The 23,933-nt window shown below is 34.2% G+C and overlaps 1 protein-coding gene across 2 annotated transcripts in view; it reads right to left on the reverse strand.

Moving 5' to 3' along the window:
* CLTC (clathrin heavy chain) overlaps window positions 1–23,933 on the reverse strand; it is a 73,767-nt gene that overhangs the window by 34,024 nt on the left and 15,810 nt on the right. For both annotated transcript variants that reach the window (XM_074223573.1, XM_074223574.1), the window contains exons 2-9: window positions 14,578–14,785; window positions 12,093–12,361; window positions 11,048–11,209; window positions 9,746–9,859; window positions 9,059–9,232; window positions 6,401–6,598; window positions 4,175–4,375; window positions 1,571–1,723 (exon numbers count right to left, since the gene is read on the reverse strand). In XM_074223573.1, coding sequence (XP_074079674.1) covers window positions 1,571–1,723; window positions 4,175–4,375; window positions 6,401–6,598; window positions 9,059–9,232; window positions 9,746–9,859; window positions 11,048–11,209; window positions 12,093–12,361; window positions 14,578–14,785 — 1,479 coding nt within the window. The remainder of the gene's footprint in view (window positions 1–1,570; window positions 1,724–4,174; window positions 4,376–6,400; window positions 6,599–9,058; window positions 9,233–9,745; window positions 9,860–11,047; window positions 11,210–12,092; window positions 12,362–14,577; window positions 14,786–23,933) is intronic.

Consider the following 23,933-nt stretch of genomic DNA (forward strand, 5'->3'; position numbering starts at 1 on the left):
ATCCTTGGATGTTTACCTCAAGACAACTGGAGAAAGTGATGGTACTCAGGATCTGAAGGTGTTTTGATCGAAACTCCCTAAATTTGTGCCACTTTTGTATGAGCACTTTAAAAGTCTTACTTGAGGAAAGTGGGCTTTGGAAGTCCTTCCCTTCAGAAAGGACACTTTGCCCAAGGGACTTTCCTAATTGATACCCCTGGAGGCTGTGTCATGACATTTTAAACTAGATTTCCAGATTTGTTGGAGCCTCCTTGGTTGGGTAATTTTTCTTTATCTCTTACCTTTCCTATCTATGCTGGTGCTTGCTTTCATATATGTAATTGTGTATAATCTTGGGTTATAAGTATATTAATCATTAAATTCTTATTTAAAGACTTAAGAGAGAGTGAGCGTATCATTGTGGGACAGATTAGGTATATACAAATTAAAAGTCTGCATAGCACATAACCCTTTCTGTTACAAAAGTGAAAAGAACCAGAAGATCAGTAAGAGTCATGTTGTAATGACGATCAACTATGAAAGACATGGCCATTCTGATCAATATAATAATACAAGGCAATTCGAAAACTCAAATGACAAAATATTATCCAGCTCCAGAGAAAGAGAAAACTGATGAACTTAATGAGGGCAAAATTAAGTTTAATTTTCTCATTTTATTTTTCTTGTCTTTTTGGAAGTATGACTAATATAGAAATATAATTTGCATGACTTCACATGTATAATTGACATTATATTGTTTGCTTTCTCATTAAGTGTGGGGAAAGTATTATTGGAAGGGAGAGGATTTGAAAGTGAGAATTTTAAAAGTATGTTAAAAATAATAAAATTTTAAAAACTCACTAATTTAGATAAATTTTAATTCTAAATTATTCAAAAAAGTCTAAAACACACAGATTAAGCCAATAAAAAATTGGCATGTCAAGAGTCTTCTTCCATGTAAAAACCTTTAGCAGTTCTATCTCTGATGTATAAAAAAGTACAAATTGTAGTTGGTTATTCAGATAATGAAATGCTTACAGTAAAAATCTAAACACCCTCCTAAAACTTTGCACAAATTGATTTGCTTAGGAAATCTTTTGTGAAGATAGTGCAAAAGCAAAATTTCAATTCATTTTTGCACAATCAGCATTAATATTAAGTCAGAGGAGCTGTCACAAGTCACATCACTTCTCTGGGCCTTTGGACCTCCATCTTAGAAGAAGGAAGGTAGACCCCACCATGGTTACCAACACTATCATCCCAAGCCAAGAACATCCACTGTACTTCCCCTGGATGAAGGAAAAGAACAACAGGCCCATGTTCAGATAAATTCTCAGCTGTGTAACACTGAGCTAGTAATTTAGCTTAAATCTCTTATATAAAATACTAACAATACCATACTCTCTAATTCAAAATGGAAAGTACTTTTTAAGTTTGAAGAGATCACAAAGTAAATGAATTTTTAAAATTTCAAAACTGGAATCATCTCACTGTTAAAGCTAATTCAATATGTCACTTGCGCATTTTCACTGCGAGTCAAAATTATATGAACCTATGACAAATAAAATGAACTGAATTTCATTCAACTTACTTTTTTGGCATACAATACAATCTTCTGTACTTGGCCTGTTTCTGCAAAGCACTGGATAACTTTATTTGGAACATTAGCCCTTAGGTACACACTAAGTGCCAAAGTAGGGTCCACAGATTTTACTAGATCACCCAATTCTTCTGAACACTCCAGCTGTCCAAGAGAAAAAAAAAAAGGAAAAAAGTCTGATCAGAGCCTCAGAGCAGTATTCCAAATTTTGAAACATGAGAACTTCTCTCAAGGAAGGGACAAAGCAAAGAGCAAAATTAATGGATGTTTTAAAGTACAACTCTAACATAAATACATCTAATTTATTCACTGAAAAGAATTTCAAGTCAAGTCAAAAGTGAACCACAGTTAATTCAAATCAACTAACAGTGAATACAGCACAGCAATCATTTAATATTACATATACAATAGAGAAGAAATTTCAATCAGCATAGACTGAACTGTCACAGTTAGCCACTGTGTGTCAATATAGGTTAATGTACTGAAGCTGTTATAATGCACATGAATTAAAGCAGAAGTGTTATGATTTCTGTGATATTCCTAATGTTTCTTCGTTAAGGATATGATTTCTCTCTCATCACATTCAATTTGGATCAATGTATATACCATGGAAACAATGCAAAGGCTGGCAAATTACCTTCTGGGGGGAGGGGGGAGGGAAGTAAGATTAGGGAAGAAATTGTAAAACTCAAAATAAATACAATCTTTTAAAAAAAAAACAAAACACTTAAGCCTTCAAAATCAGTGTAAGGTCCTCAAATACATACTCAGATTCAGAAAGAGTGACTGTATTTTGATATAAGAACTATGAATTATACATTTGGGGAAAAAAGTGTTTTTTGATGTCTTCCAATTTCAAAAAGAATGACTGTCCTGAAAACCAAATAAGACCTACTTATTCTTAACTTGACCAGTCTGTAGAAGAAATTGTGATTTTTAAGTATCTATATCTTCATAAATAGGATAAAAACAGAAAAGGAACCCATTTGCAACAGACAAATATAATGCTTGTGGGCTTACTTCCCCTCTACACGGGCTGTTTAAATAGATCTGTCCCTTGACTGAATTAAATATTTGGACCTGGGGGGGAAAACCCCTCATGTTTTGGCTATCAACTAAAAAAAGACTTCTTTGGTCTAGAAAACAAATGTTAGCCACCCTTTGTAGCATCCTATTTGTATAAGATGAGGTATTTTGCAAAGATAAATAACCACTTTTATTTATGGTTGAGAAAAAAAAGAGTAGCAGAATGAGTGATTAAGTTTTAAGGAAATGCCTAAAGAACAAATCCACTCCATGGACAATTTTTTTTTTAAATTTTATCATTATGTTTACATGTTACTGCCTTATAGAGTTTTTCCTTTGTTATTTTTCCTTTATTCTGAATTTTACAATTTTCCCTCAATCTAACTTTCCTTCACCCATCCCTCACAGAGGACAGTCTTTACATTGTTTCCATATACATTGATCTAAGTTGAGTATGATGAGAGAGAAATCATATCCTCAAGGAAGAAAAATAAAGTCCTTACCGAGTTTTTAATTATAAAAAGGCAATAAATCCTCCTTTTCATTGAATAAAAGAGCTAAGAAAGTTTGTCTAGAGTGCCAGGCAGAGATAGCCAGTTTCAACAGAGTTGACACTTCTTAATGGAGCATTCCACTGACTCAGTTAAACTTCAATTCTTTCAACATGACTGAGTAAAAATCTGTTTAGAACTACTATGGCCTAGAGCTTCTGGTATGGCACTTCAGTATATTCCTCACTTATTAGGAGTATGACATGATTGCTAGCAGTAATGAGTTTTGAAGGAGTAATGGAAAGAATCTTGGGTTAAGTGATACTTGTGCTTTTTTATAGTCCTGTAACAGCTCTATTTTCAATAATATCCATAAGCCTCTGTATCATGACCCCTTAGCCTTTCCTTTATTAGCAAAGTTAACTAATAAGAGAAGATCAGTTTTATATTAAAATCTCAAATATTTTATGATTGAATTTTTTTTTTTAGGTTTTGCAAGGCAATGGGGTTTAAGTGGCTTGCCTAAGGCCACACAGCTAGGTAATTATTAAGTGTCTGAGGCTGGATTTGAACTCAGGTATTCCTGACTCCAAGGCTGATGCTCTATCCACTGTGCCACCTAGCCACCCCTCAAATATTTTAGTAAGGGAAAAAAGCTAAGACAAATATATAATGATGAAATTTCTATACACTAAGGAAAAGTTTCTAGATTCTCTGGATGGGCAATATACTTCTCTGTCCATTGATCTGATTCTAAACTGCCCTAAGATTTCACCATCTCAAGTATTGTACTGCAACAATAATAAAAGTATTTCCCTGGAAGTAAAGAACATTCTTCTCCAATGGCACAGTTCAAGAACTCAATAAAGAGATTTCTGATTCCCAAAATGATTGCATATATAAGCTACTTTGATAACAATCCTAATCATATCATTCCAAACACAACAAGCTGCTGTGTTTTCTTGAGATTTAATGTTAGGTACACACTTTGAATGAAATCTAGCATTAAACTCTGCCCCCAACCCCAAAGACTAACATAGCATTTAATTTGGTTAAACCAATTCATGTTAAATATTACCTTATCTTCTTTTAACCATTTCTCCAGCAGCTGCTTACGTCCTTGTTGAAGCACAGGCCTACACAGTTCCAAAGATTCATATTTGTTCAGTTGGCCTTGGTCTAAAAGGATTCCGAAGTATTGGAGTAGAGGTGAAGTCTGACCTGGTTGTGCTGGAACACTTTGGAACCGGCGAATGGTGTCTGGAGTACGTAAAATTCCCTTCAAAGAAGATGATAAAACAAAATTATTCAAAATTATTTAAATAAATCTAAGAATATGATCTCCCTATTAATATAGTCTATGACAAATTCTAATCCCTCTAAACGACACATCCAAGACTATAAATTGACTAAGATGATATGATTCGTGTTCTGATTTTAGTGGGCTAGCAAAATATATGCATAAAGCAATAAGCTGATTAGTCAATTGTATAGGTACACAATGTGTACAAAAGTACATATTTTCAAGGCACAAGAAATTCATGACAGGATAAATACCAATACAGAAACAAAAACTTTGCATTCAATCTTATTAACTCTTCACTTCTCCCCCCTTCATTAATCCTGACTTTCCCTCTCTGAAAAACAGTAGCAAAAAAATGAAAGCCAAATGAATGTCCATCAACTGGGGAAAGAGCTGGGATTGGGGGATGGGGGGGAGACTATGCAACAAAGATATAATGCCATAATCTTATATGGTAAGAAATGATGACTATGAAGTCAAAGTAATTTAAAATATCTATGAATGGATGAATACAACTATGTAAACAGAACCAGAAAAATTTATACCATAACCACAGTAACATAAAGGAAAATAATAAGAATTCTGATCAATAACATAAACAATCATTTCAGAGGAATTATACCAAAATATGTACCTCATATTTCACAGAGAGTTGGCAAATCACAGAATGAAGTACTTTAAAGATTGTCATGTTTTTCTAATTTCAGAGGAATGGGAAGTAACAATAATGTTTAAAAACATTAATGAAGTTTTTAAAAGAGGAAAAAAATTAAAAGAATTAGACTAGATCCTTTCTAAATCTCTTACAATTCTAAAATTTATTCAAATTAATCAAATTGATGATAAATTAATCAGAACAAAGTGAATTTTATTCCAGGTAATGGCTAGCAAGTTATCTTCAACTATGATCAAATATTGCTACAATTTTCTTAAATTTTAGCAACTCATAGTATATTAGATATAAACCAAATCTTTCTGGGTTGAAAATAGAACATTAACATCTAAATCTAGAGAAATGTTCCTAAGTTAAAACTGTATGATTTCAATGAAGCAAATTCTCAAAAGTGAATAGAAAGGGGTGGCTAGGTGGCGCAGTGGATAGAGCACAGGTCCTGGAGTCAGGAGTACCTGTGTAATAATTACCTAGCTGTGTGACTTTGGGCAAGTCACTTAACCCCATTGCTTTGTCAAAAAAAAAAGGGAACAGCATACTGTGGTATAATAATAGTGAATTGGCAAAGATGATAATAAGGGATACTAAGACTCCAAGCAGAGCTAAGAACTGATCCAACAGTTCTTAGAAACAATTTAGAGATATGCTAAAATATTAACTACACTATTAATAACTTTTGCCACAGTAATAGCACTTTTAGCCACATATCCCAGAGAAATCAAAGACAGAAGAGCAGGTCTCATAGATGACAAAATATTTATGGTAGTCTTTCTGGGGAATTTCAAAAACTTTCCCAATTGGAAGCAAAAGTGGATACTCATTCAGGAGAGAACAAGTGAACAAATTTTGAAATAAATGTAACAATATTACTGTACTAAGAAAAATGAATGTAAAGTTCAAAGAATTCTATGAAGATGTGTATGTCTTGATGTAGAGAATATTAAGTAGAACCAAAAGATTATGCCAAGAAAATCACTAAAATGAATGAAGTGACTGATTTTAATATATATTAGTGAATAAATATATTACTCTTGATAAAGAAGTAACGTGGAGTGAGGCACATACTGTTAGCTAACATGCCGTTTGCTTTGTTTAACTGTATTTTACTACAAAGTGGTTAAGATGGGAAATATCACTTCAAGAAAAAGTTAAAAAATTGACAAGAAATTATGTGTCTAAAGGAAGTCAAGTCCTAACTAAAACTCACACAGTCAAAAAAGAAGTATTACTTGGCAAAAATTTTGATCCTTTCCTAATACAAGTAGAAATGGAAGGCACTTAACAGATAAATATTCTTGGAGTTTTGATGTTTTGTTTCTAAAACTTACCTTTGGTGCATTAGCAGCCACCTTTGCTGCCTCTGAGTAATTTCCTTGTGCAAACAAAGCATTAAATTTCCGGGCAAAAAGCTCTTCAGCTCCAGCTAAGTTGTTACGCACAGCCATTCTCAAAGCCAGATCAGGATTCTGTAGGACGTTGGTGATGTAAGGAATTATATTTTCTTCTTCCACACACACCGATAGCACCTGTGATTTAAATGTTAGTAGATCTCTTAATATGAGTACTCGGTAAGACACCTATTCTAAATATATTTAGACTGTACTAGGATTCTCCTTCATTAATGAAATTAGGATTCAACACTATTTGTTATTTGGAAAGGAGAAATAATAGGAAAATCTGAAAATGGACCCTATGTTAAAATCTATAATCTTCATTTAATAGTCTAAAATGGAACCATTTGACAAGTTAATCAAACCAATTTCTTTATGTCCTTACAATTTACCAATCCATAACTTGCCTTACACCAAGACTAAACTCCAGCTACTTTTAATTCATCTTTTACCTCTAAATTGGCCTAATAGTAAATTAAGGAATAATTCAGCTTCAGTCAGTTGAAAGGAGCTATGTCCATCGAATTCCTGGCTTCTTCAATGTTTAGCTTAAATGCTGCCTTCTATAGTAAATCTATTCCAAACCCTTTGTCTCCTTCCTTCCGCAGGTGCTTAGTGGGTGCTCTATCAAAATTGTTATTTTATACATATTTTCTTTCTTTAATGTTATAATCCTTGCCCTAAAAATCTGAATTATCAGAATAGTCTCCTAGGAAATAGAACTGCACTAACATAAGATATTAAGGTCCTACTTCCATATTCCCCACAACCAGCAGTACCTCAGAGGATTAAGCACTGTTGATAAGAATCAACCATATAATAATTATCCACTAATCTTCTACATATTTTCTTTCCCACTAGCAAACATTAACAAAATTTAAATTAAAAACTTCATCTTTAAAGAAATCTATAATAAGGGGCAAGACTTTGCAAAGTAGATGTTGTATTTTAAGGGATATAGATTTCTCCCACAACAAAAATCTACCTTTAAAAATGAATAGATTAATATTTGTTCTCTTTCTCCTTCCCCTCTACTATCACTACTCCTGTCTATGTGATAACAGAGATTAAAATCCTATTTTAACCTATACTTTCTACATTAAATATAGTATCAATCTTACAAAATTTACAGACTATTTTAAGAAAACTTAATATTTACTACTAAGGCCCCTACAAATATCAAGATTGGTTTCTCCATAACATTGGAAGACTTGTGTGAAATGATGCAAAATAAAGAACACAGGACTTTAGAGTTTAAGTTCTCTGCAAGTAAAGTTTCTTTCTTCCTTTACAGTTGTATCCCCAGCACCTAGTACATAATAGGCACCTAATAAAAGTAGTGGTTAAATGACAGAACCAAGATAATAATACATATAACACATACAAAGGCTACAAAATAAATCAAGTTCATTTAACTCTAAGAGCAACAAGACTAGTCAAAGTTTCTCAGAGTTCTGCTGTTTTCAAGCTCTGCTTGTTAATTGTTGAAGATTGGGGATGGAGATTTAGGTATACCTTTAAAGTGGGGGAGAATTTGTTTTGAAGTGCCTTTTACGCTAAAACAAAAATGTATTAAGATAGATAGCCGAATAGAAAGACAGATAGATGGAAATATCTATTTTAAAAGAAACTCTGGCTCTGAAATACCCACATTACATTTAGGCTGAGTGAAGGAGAAAAAAAAGCAAAACATAACCACCCTAAGCATGGGAAATAGTTACAAAGACAGCACTGAAAAAACAAAGCAGTTAACTAAGATCAGTTTCAAACTAATCTTTGGTGAGATATATGTCATATGTTAGATAAACAGTCAGCTTCAGGAAAAAACATAAAGGATTCTGAGACCCATGATTCTGTTAAAATACAGATTAAAAAATTTAAAGTTTTAACAAAAGTTCAGAGTGAGTTAAAGATATGTCTACTGAGGTCATAACTAAAAGATACTGAATATTTTGAGACTCAATCTACTAGGCTTCTCTTAACCATATCTGTAAAGGAAAAGTAATAAATTTCACAACTTCTCATATTGTGATTTGAGAATAATTAGGCTAGTTTTATTATCTGTGAAAATTCACTGAGCTTCCCTATGTCTCATTTCTACATGTGCAACATAGGAATAATGCTTATATTACCTCTCTATCACCTAATTTAGATGCTTTTAAAAATAAAAAGTACTATATAAATCCAAGTTATTCTTGGTGAAGTACTTTCCAACTACTTTATACTTTGAAAATATAAACAGTGACTACATGGAAAGTCTAAAGTTAGATAGTCTAATGTGATACACAAGTAAGTTAATACTTTTTCCTATCTATAGAATAGTATCTAGGTCAATCCGTGATGCTTACTAAAATATCAGTTTTCTTTAAATATTTAGTGTTACTTTTTTAAAAAAATGAACTACTAGAAATAATAAGTTCTCCCTGTAACTTAAAATTCTTTGGAAATATCTATTTTGTAGCACAAGCATATAGTTTTTTAAAAAAGTACTAATTTGTTTTTCTACAGGGAGATAATTTTTGAAAAGCTAAAGGAAAAAGATCATCTATTAAATTTGTCTTTGCTTCCTAATTGGAGTGTAGACAGATTCCTTACTTGTCCTTTTCTGTTTACACCAATAATTCCAGCTGTTGCTTCATGAGGTGCAGTAACGAAGATGGTTTCTCCACTGATTCTATTCATGTAGATGCAGGTACCAGTCTCCAGGTCATATAAGTGGATATAGCCATATTTAGTAATCAAGAATACCACATCATGTTTTTCACTGATCTATATAAAGAAAATTAGCACTTTTAAGAAAAATAAATTGAAATTTGGTCAAAGAAAACACATTATCCTGAACTTCCTTTCTATAAAGAATCCTGCCTAGGTTTATGTGTTTAACCTCAACCACTTCTATTACTCAAGTCTTGCCCAGTCTAAAAAGGCAGGTTTTTTGGTAAGAAAAACTTAAAATCAAACAACTAGGTATTCTACATAAAAGATAAATAATAAGTAAAGCAGCATTATATTAGTTATTTTAGTCAAAATTGGTCATCCTTCCAAATGCCATATAAAAGAAAAAAGATTAATGTTCAAAAGGATAATTTTAAAATGCCTATTTAATACAGATTTAATTCGTTTAACATGTATAAACTGATTTTGCTGATTTTCTTATTCTTTCCCTCTTTATTTTAGGGGAGGTTTCAAAATATAGCATTCTGAAAAGGATCATCTGGAGAGATACTAGGAGAAATTTTGACAATGTAAAAATGTATTTTTAACAAAATTCTCTTAACATACCTGCATTGCCACTGGAAAGTCATTTTGTGCTTCTGGAGGAAAAAAGACATCTACTGCTTTCTTTGGAAAAGGCTGATTCCCTGTAGGTGGTGTGCCAACTTCAATAATATGCAACTGTTCAACAAGACACAATCATATTTTCCATAAGAATATTCTTTATGACTGTCTTTTTTGAGAAGCAAAAATATCAGCTGAAGACTAAGAAAATATCAGGACTAGTCAGCTCTTTATCATCTTACATGGCATAAGGGAACACTGGCCTAGAATACCTCAAAATTATATATTTGAGCTTTTGGTTAGATTTTTGGCATGTATATATAAAAAAAAAATAGAAAATTGGGAATTCACAAAAGCAAAGGTACAATTTAAAAACCAAACTCAGAATAAAGTTGAAAAGTTGTTCAACCTCTAAAAAATGAAAAGGAGTACTTGACTATTTGGGCTGCCATGGAAGGAAGGATTCAAGGTTCCTTTGCTCATGGAAATTATGAAATATTTTTATATTAAAGACTTTGTACGGTACATAAAGCAATCAACAGTAATTAGGGCCAAGAATGGATCCACTATTTAAGTCTCTCTAGAAAGCAAAATCTGACCTATGCAATGAATAAAATTATTTTATACATTGATTCATTACATTCACTTTTGACTAAAAAGGTTCAAAGTTATTATGGCAAACCATTTCAAGATCTCATTACAAAAGACAAAGCATAAGGCAATAAGCAGCAGTGAGATCCCAAGGAGAGTTTATAAATGTATTATTTATAGGGATGTCATATTTAAGTGCTAGTTATTATTAGTATATTAAGAGATAAAATTCACCCAAAGTAGCTGGGTCTTGTGCTTCTTACATAAAAAAGGTATTTTTACCCCACAATGTCAAGAATAACTTCAAAAAAAAAAAAGTAATGAGCTTATTTTTCATTTCAAATCTAAATGGAAAATATACCTTTGGGATCTTACTGGATTCCTCTTAGGAAAAAGAGATTTCTAGCAATTTACTTCAAGCTGGTAATTACTATTTAAGTAATGTAGTTGATAATCTTTCCCTAAAAGGCATTCAGGTTATCTACATTTTAAAAGATGATTCAAAGCTTCAAGAGAATGATTATATATTTACATGTATTAGAAAGAAAACATTAACAGCAATAACCATGTAAAAATATGTCTTAAATCACAGGAACAATGTAATTTAATGAAGAGTGAATTTTGGAGGATGAAGACAAGTAATTTTCTTTTTTTCTAAATATGTTTGCTTCACTTTTGTTATTTCCAACTCAATTTCAAGAAGCCTAAGTTTACCTTGCCTCCAGCTTGCCCCCTTACTGCAAAACAAAACAGTGTTGACTCCTCAGCATTTCCTTCCATCTTAAATTGTGCAAAGCTAGCAGCATGTCCTTCAATGGGCTGAGACACTTTTCTGTCCACAGAATAAAGTTGCATGGCTCCCACCACACGATTTTGCTGCAAGGAAGTCAGGTAATCAGGTTGAAAACTACAATAAAACCTTAATTCCTGAATTCATTAACAGGATATTTAGTTAAGAACACTTTATGACCATCAGAGATCCATCTCTCTTATGTTACTGAACCATTTTCAAGCCAAGATGTAATACCTCGTTGCTAACAACTTAGGAATCTGAACATAATATTTTCTCTGTAGATGGCAATATATGAATGTATTTCAAATAAGCATGCTTAAAGGAAGATGAAGCATATAAAGGAAGATGGAAGTGTAGAATTATGGAATGCTAGACTTAGAAGGGACATTTAATCATTACTACAACTCCCTGTACAGATGAGAGAAAAGCAAGGTCTACAAATTGCTCAAAATCAGAATTATAACATTCAAGTCTCTAGAGTCCACCCAGAGCTCTTTATTTCTACCATACTCTATTTGTAAATGAATTCATAATCTGAGGTTAAAAAAAAACACAACCCAGGCACAGTTGATAAGAATATAATTATATCTGATCAACTATATTATAGGTTCTAGGGTCACCAGACTCAAAAAGAAGAGGATCTCTGTGGGCAGGCATACTGACTTAGAATTCCAAAAATTATTGTCTAGTTTTTATCATCAATTCAGCTTGTTTTATTAAATATAGTAGCCTGCATTTGTTTGACAACTCTGACCTAGATCAGATTTTGAATCCTTTACTACAGGTATTTTTCATTATGTTAGGAGTTAACCAAGAGGACTAGTACTGTAAATAAACTCTTCCCATTTATCTGCAGGTTAATGCCAACTCCAGATAGGACTTTGTACATAAAACCTTATCCCAAAATTTAGATCATTCTTAGCAATGGACCACTATCTCTCTTTAATCTACACGAAATTGGAGTACCTGTGCAGATATGCCAGTTAGAAGTAACCACTTTTGCTTTGCATCTGTACGATAGTTGATAATCTGGCAACCAGCAAGACTAGAATGACGATCAAACATCTTCACTGGTTGTGACTCTCCTTCCATACTCCAATGATAGACAGCATTGTCCGTAACAAGGGCAACAGTGTTCAAAGAAATCCATTTCCAAAAGGTGACATCATCAGTCATGGTATGAGCCTTCATTTTACTTTTCATTTCAATGTTAAATATTTGAAGAGTTTTCCCAGCTTTAAAATAAAATAGGTATAGTTTAAAATCAAGGTCCAGGGCAAACTCTAGCTCTGTAGTTTCTGCATCCTGATATTTCACGTCCAACTGAAAAGGCACTATCAATAATTGTAGAATCATTAAAATTTATCACAAAAATAACATTAAAGAGTCAATAGTTAAAACAGAACAGATCTGAAAAATTAAGTTATTTCTATCCAATGTATTTAAGCTTTAGTTTAATATTGACAAAAGGCATAATATAGACAGAAATAAAGATCACCATCCTAGTTATAACCTAAATTATATAGCCATCTAAGCCTTGAATTGAGACAACACTAACAAAGCACAACATTGACAAAAGGATGGAAAACAATTAGGTTAACCTTTTAACTATGATTGGAAGCCAATTTTGTTTCCCACTGATAGCTACTTAGTTCTAGGTACTCTAAGCAGAGCAGTATATGTACAGACACAACATGCGATCTTTGCAAGATTGGCAAACTCCCTCTGACCAAACTCATGGAAGCTGCTTCTTGAAGAAAGAGGTTCCACTTAAACTCTGCCTTGTCACTCATATATCAAGAAAATGAATTCATGCTATATCTACTTGGTTTAAATAACAAAGGGAAAAGGAGAAAGAAATGCAAGGAAGGGTATAATATACCAAAGGGTTAGAAAAGGTTTCAAGGTACATAGTTAATAAACTGGAGGCAGCAATAAAGTTCAAGCTTCACCCCAATAAGACAGCTTACATTTAGTCCCAGAAGGAAGGAATGTGCCTTGAGTCTGAAATGTGCTTAGACTTAATTGCAGGTTTTCAGAACAAGAACCCATATTTAAAAGTTAATTTGAAAGCCCTAACAATCTCCCAAATGCAAACTCAGTTTAGACATATAGATATAGATACATGTGTGTGTATATATATATAAATGATCACAACAAGATCCTTACAAGTTAAGGATAAAAATCAGCAGCTAAGATATCAGAGACTTGTATTGCTGGGCCAGAAAATATATGGCTCCTCTAAAATGCTATTTTCCCACAAGAAGAAGAAATAGCTTTGTACTTGCTGCCATCTTACCATATTGTTTGGAAAAGCTTTCCTTAGAATAAAAATATTATTTCCATCCTGCACAATATGCAAAGCACACTAAAGGCAAAAACCAGACTTGGAAAAATTGTGATAGTTATAGTCCTGTTTATAAAAAGTAGTTTGAAGTTAATAAAATTAGCTATAGGAAACAGTGCCTTGAAATGACAGTATTTTCTCCTTCATACAGAACTTAGATTATTTAAATAGTTAAAAAAAAGTTTAATACAAATGCCCATCTACTATGCTATAGTAATGAGTTCTGGAAACCTTTAACTCATTACATTTTCTTTTCATAGAACAGGACAATAACTAATACAATCTAAATTGAGAACTCACCATCTGCATACACATAAGAAAGCATTAAAAAATATAACAGTAACATTAAAGTTAGAGAAAGTATTCTAAGAAAAGTATTTGAGTACCTTCAAAAGGTATTTCAATATAAGTTCTGTGAGGATAGAGACAGTGACTCATCTAGACTCTGTATCTCCCCTAGAACCTTGTGAACCAAAAAGGAAGAAATCAGGATGTGTGTGGCTAATGAGATTTAATCAATTTAATCATTTGGATGAAGAGTTTCAACTTTCACACTTCAAGACTTAAAACAAGATAACAGTTAAATTAAAATATTAAATGCTCTTTAATTTCTGTGAACTTTGAAAATTTTTTCTATAGAAGTGTAGTCAAATAGCCTTAGCATCTGAAGAAAATAAAACATGGTGACTCAAGAGAAGGAACAATGGCAATCTCCTGCCTTTTTAAGATATTAAAACTGATGTCTATAATACAGTCCAAATAGCAAATTCCTGTGTGTGTGTGTGTGTGTGTGTGTGTATTAATGTCTTGCTTTCTTAAGGTTTCGCAAAGGAATAAGACTCTCAAAATTGGAGCCATTTATTCTCACTGGTACCAAAGTAAAAATCCAGTTAGACTTGTATTGAACAGCATTAAAAAATTCAACTTTCACAGTCACTGTGCAGTCCAGAGTCAGGGTAAATTTCTAACCTTAGGCTTAATCTCTGCTAATCTATGTTATTTTAGTCAAATTGAACATATATACAAATTCAAACCTAGAATCCAAATACTAAGCTTATATCTTCAAAGGAAATAATTTATAATATTAAAAGTGGTTCTTCATACCTTTTAATGCAATTACTTTGCTAGCTGGATTCATGATGGCACTGTCAGCTGAAATTGGTCGACGAATGGGATTGCTTGGATCATTCATATCAATGATTACCACCTGGGCCTGCTCTCCTACTTTTTCTCTAATGCAGATGAATTTGTCTGACTCCATAGTCAAAGTACTGAAGCCAATATTTGCTGGGTTGATACCCAGATTCTGGAGCTGAAAGAAAGACAGGTCCATCAATAGAAGCATAGAGCAAAGGGATCATTACATAATAAATACTGCATTATTATTAGATTTTCCAAAAAGGCATTTAACTGAATATTATAAGAAGTCAGACACCAAATAGTTTTATTTGCCCCAGCTAGCACTACCACCCTAATTATATGAATTATAAGCAATTAGAGGCAAAAGGTAGTAATGGTTTTTGCTTTACACAATCTAAGTAGCACTAAATGCAGTTCCATATACAGAACTGACACAGAATTAAAACTACCCAGTCAGAAATCAGAAATAGTAAAATCAATGTGCCACAGTTATCAAATTATGATTCCACAAGTCATGGTAGAATCTACCCACTAACCCCATTTCCCATACCAGACAGTTAGTGCCTCCCCCTCAGATTATATTGTATTGGTTTTGCAAGTATCCATACATGCAAATTGTCCCCACACCCCTCAGAATGTAAGCTCCTAGAGGGCAGGCACTGTCTTATTTTTATAATCACCTAGAACAGTATATGGCCCACAGTAGGAACTTAATATGCATGCTTCCTGACTAATAAACAAGATATCTTAGAATATGAAATCATCAATTTATTTCTCTAAAAAAAAAAACAAATTGACAAAAAAAAACACAAAATAACAAACAGCCTTTATCTTCTGCATCTCCTGCAACTTCAAACCTTTGTGCCTATGAGACAAACAGCACTGAGTGCCAAGGGGAGAAAACAATGAACTGCCCTCAAGAAGCTCACAATCTAGTTGTGCCTAACATCTCATCTTCATGAATTTTTAATATAAAATACAAATCAAAAAGAGAAGTGCAAACTGTCATATGTAATCTAACAATGTAAGGATCAATAGTAATTTAGTGGATCAAGGAAGGCTTTATAGCACTTGAGAAAGGCTTCAAAAGATACAGAAAAGCACAGAACCAGGAAGATTCCAGGAATAGGGAAATCACTGAGTTTGGACAATGTCAAAATAATCCCATTTCATTATAACCTGGTACACATGGAGATGCTGGAATATGGTGTTATGAGGCTATTTAGTATCTTTGAAAGCCTTGGTAAAAAGTGTAAATTGCATTCAGAAGGCATGCAAACTAGCTTTGCAATAGTGGTAGTTAGAGGCAGCTAGGTGGCTCAAAGACACTAGGCCTGGGGGATTCAAATCTGACCTCAGATATTTATTTGTGGTGCAATTCTGGGCAAGTCACTTCTGTTTGCCTTACTCTACTAGAGAAGCGAATCGCAAACTCTATCCTGGCAGTATGGTTCATGGGGTCATAAAGATTGGTATAACTGAACAACAGTGGCTGGTTATGAACCAACTCAATTGAGGGCAGCCAGGTGGTTCAGTGGAAAGAGTGTTGGGACCATAGTTCAAAACTGGCTTTAGACTTTAGCTATGTAACTTCTCTTGGCCTCACAAATCTCTATCAGTTTCCTCAACTGTAAAATGATGATATTGGCACGTACTTCCTAAATTAGTTCTGAGGATTAAATGAGATTAATATTTTGAAGTGCTTAGCATAACATAGTAGATGACATATACTACTTATTATATATTCAAGGTGATATTAAGTGTTAAACTATGTTATAAACAAGTTCAAGATAATACTATTAGACACCTGAAGTCATTTTTAGTATTTGACTTTCCTTTACAATATTTTAGTCACAAGATCCTGTTCCCAAGATTAGTCTTAATGCAAAGGGAAAATGTATTGCCTTGATAAGAAATGGGTTTACTCTCCCTGTAAAGTCCTAAAGCTGAAATTCAATAACAACTCATTTTAGAGGGGAAAGATTAGACAAAATGGCCTCTTTGATCCCTCCAACTCTCAGAGTCCATGATTCTATCAGTCATGAAAATACCCATGTTCATACCTACTCTGATCCTGAGACCAAAGAAGGATGTTACAGTTTTAATTATAGAATGCCCTACTCTAACCCTTCCATTTCTGAAGCCTGAATCTTTCTATTAAAGGATTAGAAAAATGAAGTATGCTAAGAAGGAAGTTTCAGGATGTCTTAAATGCAATAATAATCATGTGGCTCAATACTATGAATGAAACAATCCCTAGTCTTTAACAACTAACAGACCAGTGAAGAATATTGTTTTGAGTAGAAAAAAAGTAAAATAGACAATTTGATAATAATCCAAACAATTAACTTCATCATACTCACACAAATCATCAAGCATTTCTCTATCTTGCCAAGAAAATCCAACAGGAGGAGATAGGAGGAGAAATTTCACTTAAAATTACTAAAGGCAGAATAAAATACTTGTCTGGCAGAAACTAAGCACAGATCATCACCTCACACTATTATTAAAATAAAATCAATGTAAGGTACATGATTTAGATGATATCACAAGCAAATTAAATAGAGCAGGGAAATTACTTGTCAGATTTACAGATGGGGAAGAGTTCATGAGCAAACAGGAGATAAGGAGGTTCAAAGAAAGAAAAACAGATAGTTCTGATTACATAAAAATAAAAAGAATCTCTAGTAACAAAAACCACTGTAGATAAAATTAAAAGAAAAGGAAGTTGGGGGGAAAAAAATCTTTGCACTAACTTTTTCTGAAAAAGATCTCATTTCTCAAATATATAGGGAAGCTGAGTAAAATTTAAGAATAAAAATTGGGGCAGCTAGGTGGCACAGTGGATAGATCACCAGCCCTGGAGTCAGGAGAAACTGAGTTCAAATTCAGCCTCAGACACTTAATAATTACCTAGCTGTGTGGCCTTGGGCAAGCCACTTAACCCCATTGCCTTGCAAAAACCTAAAAAAAAAAATGAATAATTAAGAATTAAAGCCTTATTCCATTTGATAAATGGTCAATGGATATGAATATCCAATTTTCAAAGGAAGAAATCCAAGTTATTAATATCCATATGAAAAAATGCTCTAAATTAAAGGTAACTAGAGAAATGCAAATTAAAACAATTAAGTTACCACCTCACAATCAATAGGTTGGCTCAAAGACAGAAAAGGAAAATAACACAGCAGAAGAGCGGTATACTCCACTGTTGGTGGAGCTGTGAACTAGTCCAATTATTTTAGATCAAGGTGGCCCTCAGTGTGATTTTATGTGCCACCTATAGGTTACTAAAGGCTTTAATAAAGGAAGCCAAGCTACTGCAGAGATCTCACTAAATAATGTCAGATCAAAATTTATTGTCTACTGTTTCAATAAAAACTTCAAAAAGGCTGGACAGCCCTGTTCTAGAAAGCAATTTGTAACTAAGCAGTTTGTAACTATATCCAAAAGGATATTAAACTATGTATACCCTTTCACCTAGTAGGCCAGGTCTATAACGCAAAGAGATCAAGAGGAAAAGGACGCATATTTACAAAAACATTTATAGCAGCTTTTTAGTGGTAGCAAAAAATTGGAAAATAAAGGGATGCTCATTAATTGGTGAATGGCTGAATAAGCTGTGGTATATGATTTTTTTTTTTAGGTTTTTTGGCAAGGCAAATGGGGTTAAGTGGCTTGCCCAAGGCCACACAGCTAGGTAGTTATTAAGTGTTTGAGACCGGATTTGAAACCAGGTACTCCTGACTCCAAGGCCGGTGCTTTATCCACTACGCCACCTAGCCGCCCCGGTATATGATTTTGATGGAATACTATCATGCTCTCAGAAATGATGAGCAGATTTCAGAAAAATCGAAAATTTACAAGAACTGATGTGAAATGAACAGAGGCAGGAGTTCACTACACACCATAATAACAATACTGTATTATAAACTGTTGATCATCACTGATCAACACTGTATAATGTACGACTGAGCTATTCTTAGCAATAAAATACAATTCTGAAAAACATGACAAAAAATATTATCCACCTCCAGAGAAAGAAAAGATGCAGATCAAGATAATTTTTTTTTACTTTATTTTTCTTGGGAGGTTTTGGGTATACTTTTGTTTTCTTTTGCACCATGGCTAATATGGAAATGTTTTACATGACTGCATATGTATAATCTCTATTAAAGTAGAGGAAGAAAGATAATTTGGAACTTAAAAATTATGAAAAGTGAATGATAAAAAATTGCTTTTACATGTAATTGAGGAAAAATTTCTTAAACAAAAAACCATAATCATCTCTAAGATAATAATCTACCATGATTTCAAAGAAATCATGATAAAATATGTTATCCATCTCCAGATAAGAGAATTGATGGCCTTGGAATACAGGTTGAGGCATTTTTTTTCTTGCTTGCTTTTTTTTTTTTAGATTTTTCAAGGCAATGGGGTTAAGTGGCTTGCCCAAGGCCACACAGATAGGTAATTATTAAGTGTCTGAGGCTGGATTTGAACTCAAATACTCCTGACTCCAAGGCCAGTGCTCTATCCACTGCGCCACCCAGCTGCCCCTTGCTTGCTTTTTAAAAAGCATAACTAATGTGAAAATTTATTTTGTTGCATGACTACATGTTTGTAAGTTTATTTTCCCTTGCCACTGGATTGGTTGGGAGAAGTAGAGGAGGGAGGGAATTGGGAAGAAAAATAAAGACTCCATGCTTTAAAAAATAATTTTTTTTTAACTTAAAAAAAGACAATTAAGATAGGAAAATGATGAAAATAGATACCACAGGCCAGAACAAATAGGGTTTAGAAAGTTTGATGTTGGGGCAGCTAGGTGGCACAGTGGATAGAGCACCGGGCTGGAATTACCTGAGTTCAAATCCGACCTCAGACACTTAATAATTACCTAAGCTATGTGGCCTTGGGCAAGCCACTTTAACCCCATTGCCTTGCCAAAAACAAACAAAAAAACCCCAAAAACTTAAAAAAAAAATTCTGATGTTCTCAAAAAGCTATCTTTCCCCTTTCAGACTTAATTTCTCTCAATGACTAAAAAACTGCAAACTGTATATTATTTTTGGAATAGTTTGAGTCTTTTAAAAGGCAATATTATATATTATATTTTTAATTTTAATTTTTTTCTCTTTCCTTTCCTTTATTGCTCATGCGGGTCTATATTTTTTGGGAGGAGGGGGTATTATGTTTACTCTTAAACAAGAATATTTTAGTAATATATAAAAAAACATCATTTGTACAAAAATAAGAATAAAAAAGGTAATATTATAGCCATGGCCTATAATCTGGGCTTGATGTTCTAGGCTATTGGATCTTGAATCTAGGAATTCTACTGAGTTGCAGTGGTCTTCTTAGATCTGGTAGGAATTCACACAGTTCCATATCAATATGGTGAGCCCTACCTAAGGAGGGAAAAGCTAGACCCAATCAGAACCAAATCACCATACCAATGGTGAAATCAGGCCTGCAGGCCAGTAAGGAGCCCATGTACTTCTGGTATGTGAGAAAAGGGTAGACACACCCTTAAATTTTTTTTTTAATTCTACTGTAAGTGATTGCATTAAGGTTTTAGGAAAAGCTTTTTTTTTTTTGCTTAGATACTGAGTGAGGATATGTTATACTCTACTTTCATTTCCCTCTCATACATCAATAACTTACAGGAACAATCAATTACCAACAATTTAGTCATGGACAACTACTCTAGGATTGAGAGTTAAAGTGAACTGCCTAATAAGCACTAATGCAAATACACTAGATAGGAATCTATTTTACACCTGAATGTACAGTACAGAGACAACAGATAGAACAGAATAAGCTATATAATTTTTAATGAAATAGGTTATAATAAAGGTTATCCTTGTAGCAGCCCTTTCTTTACACAGTGGCTAAGAGGCAGCACAATAAGATGTAAATTTTGCTTCAAACATTTAACTCACTGTGGGACCTTGAAAAAGTCAAAAAAAATCTCTATTTCCTCACCTATAAAATGAGGGTAATTAAGATCTTACCTCAGGGTGAAAATCAAGTGAATAAACAGTTACCTTTTCACTTTGTCTATTTACACTTAGCATAAGATGTGATTGGATTATATTTCTCCTGTATTTCAAAACTACGTAATAGCATCTCCTATACTATTCTATTAACTTCCTAATCCATTAAAAAAACATTCCTATCTACCTCAAAGGACACTAAACCAGAAAAGTGAGCTTATCTTTTAAGTCATTTTTTAAGAAATCATGCAACACCCCTAAGTGCTTCCCTCAATAAGGAAAGGTATACACTTCACACCAGTGGTGGGATTCAAACAAATTAACAACTGATTTGCCAAACAACATAAAATTAGGCATCAGTTCTGACAAACAGCTGCAAATCAGCTGAATCCCACCACTGCTTCATCTTCAACCAAAGTTCTGAGTATTTATCTTAACTTTAACAGTCAAGTATTAAAATTTTTATATGCAGAGCTACAGAAAGCAACTTGATAAATTTCAAAATTATGAGCAGTTGCCTTACATGTATGTATGAAAAAATCCAGAACTTTTAACCCACAAACTAAATCTTGTCTCTTCTCTCATATATACACATATATATTATATATATCCCCTCTCCCAATAAAGAAAAATCAACTCCTGAATTTTTGTTCTGCTACTTATTAATAACATGAAAATGAGAATATCATATGGCTATTAGATACAATTTCATTGTATCATGAAATTGCAATGATTGGAATTTTTGCAATGATATGGAAGGGGGGAAGGCAAGGGGGAATGAGGGAACCTTTGCTCTCATCAGAGGTGGCTAGGAGAGGAAACAGCATATATACTCAATGGGGTATAGACATCTAGAGTAAGAAGGAGAGAAGGGGAACAGGGGGAAGGGGGGGGATGTGAGTGATGGAGGAGAGGATGGACCATGGGGGGAGAGTGGTCAGGTATAACACATATTCTTTTTTACTTCTTGCAAGGGGCTGGGATTGCATGGCCTGTCCAGGACCATAGGGCCAGGTAGATGCTGGACCTAAGGAGTAGTATCTCTTGGCTGGGGATCTGTCAGCTACCCTACAGCATATTCAAGGAAAAGTGACACAGTGAAAAGAGAGAGAGAGAGAGAGAGAAGATATAGTATATGGTAGTGGGGAAGTATGAATGGAGGGAGTTGCGATCAGCAATAGCAATGATGGAAAAATATGTTAGCAGTAGCTTTTGTGATGGACTTATGATAAAGAATGTGATACACCCATGACAGAGCTGGAGGTGTTGGAACACAGACTGAAGAACATTTATTATTATTATTATTATTATCATCATTATTTTGTGGAGGTGGGTCAGGGCAAATGAGCCTGGGTGGCTTGCCTGGGGCTGCACAGCTGGGTGATTGCTGGGTGTCTGATGCTGGATTTGGACCAGGGTGCTCCTGGCTCAAGGGCCGGTGCTCTGTCCGCTGTGCCACCTGGCTGCCCCTACTACTACTACTACTACTACTACTACTACTACTACTACTACTACTACTACTACTACTACTAGGCGGGGGGGGGGGGGGGGGGTTGGTTTTTGCAGGGCAATGGGGTTGGGGTGGCTTGCCCGGGGTCACACAGCTGGGTGATTGTTGGGTGTCTGGGGCCAGATTTGGGCTCCTAAGGTTTTAAGCACACAATCACTCTACCAAGCTCTAATATCAGCAAGAATAGTCTTTTTTTAACATGTCCTATAATTTTATCACTAAGCCGTAAGTGTAACTTAATAAGCGTTAAGTCAGACACAGCAGTTGCATTACCTATAGTCAGTGTCTGGTATTGCCCTATAATTTTATCACTAAGCCGTAAGTGTAACTTAATAAGCGTTAAGTCAGACACAGCAGTTGCATTACCTATAGTCAGTGTCTGGTATTGCAGATGTCCAGGTATTACCAGGTTCCAGACCTTCACTTCTCACCTAGATTATTGCAGTGTCTTCTTAACTGAAGTTCCCTGCCTCAAGTCCATCTTCCATATTGCTTTACACTCCAGTGGTTCCCTATGATCTTTTTTGAAGCCCTTCACAATCTAGCTCCAATCTATCTTTCCAGTCTCATTATAGCTTATTCTTCCCTCCCCAACTCTATAGTATTGCCTATCAGACTGGCCTTCCTGCTGTTCTTCACACAAAACACGCCATTGTCCTGTCTCTATGACTTTATACTGTCACCTCCCAGCTCCCAAACCTCCACATTTTTACCTTGCAGAATCCCTTACTTCTTTAAGACACAACTTAAGCACCATATTCTAAAATGAAGTCTTTCCTAATTAACCCTCAATCTTTTTCACGCTCTCTTTATATTTATTTTCAATATACATATTCTTGTATGTCATTAGAACACAAATTCTTGAAAAAGTAGTTTGAATCATTAATTGTATCCCAAGTAGTGCCTACAACAAAATAGGCTGCTTATCAAATGCATGCTGCTTGAACAAATATTGCTTAAAAACTATATTTAAGCATTTAATTGTGATCAGAAGATTTACTTTAAACCATTATCACTGAAACAAGCCCAAGCCGCAGAAGGATTGTGGCAGAAATGAAAGAAATCTTCAGTACCTCTCTTATTCACCTGGGCTGGAATCTTGCCCCCAGGCATGGTCATACTATGAGACCCAGAGCAACAGCACAACTTCTCTTGAGCCTCAGTTTCCTCATTTACAAAATAAGGAAGTTGGACAACATGTCCTCTAAAGTACCTCCTTTCCAGCTCTAAATCTGACCCTATAATTCTCTAACTAGCCCTGTGACAATTGTCTGGAGGTAGAAAATGCTAGGTGAGGCAGATGGTCAACTTCTATCCTCTTGCCTCCCTCCCACAGGAGTTTTCTAATGAAGGTGGAATTGCTCAATGAGTGAGCTAACACGAGAACACCTGGAATAAAGAACACTGAGGGTAAGCAATAAAAGCTATCAGCTAGAAAGTTATTTGATTACAAGTGCCTTCAACAGAAGGCAAGCTTTCTTATATGTAGGTATTTCCCCCCCCTTTTAAACCCCATGCCTAAAAAAGCTCTTTTGATGTAAATAAGCCTTAACCTTAATTACAGTGCTTAAAAATCAGAAAAGGGAAACTATTATTTGGGAATCTGATAAAACTCCATTCTCATTCTATCTATTTACCTACATAAAAGTAGCATACATTACTTAATAGTGATAAATTGCCTCTTTCAAATCATCTAACTATATTCCTACTTTATGCAGAAACTTTATTTGCATATTGCTTATTCCTAACCCCCATCCCCACTGGTTTTCTAAAACTAGTTCAACCAAAAACAATCTGCTTCCTTTGTTATCTCA

This window comes from Macrotis lagotis, chromosome 2, assembly GCF_037893015.1.
Source record: "Macrotis lagotis isolate mMagLag1 chromosome 2, bilby.v1.9.chrom.fasta, whole genome shotgun sequence".
NCBI lineage: Eukaryota > Metazoa > Chordata > Mammalia > Peramelemorphia > Peramelidae > Macrotis > Macrotis lagotis.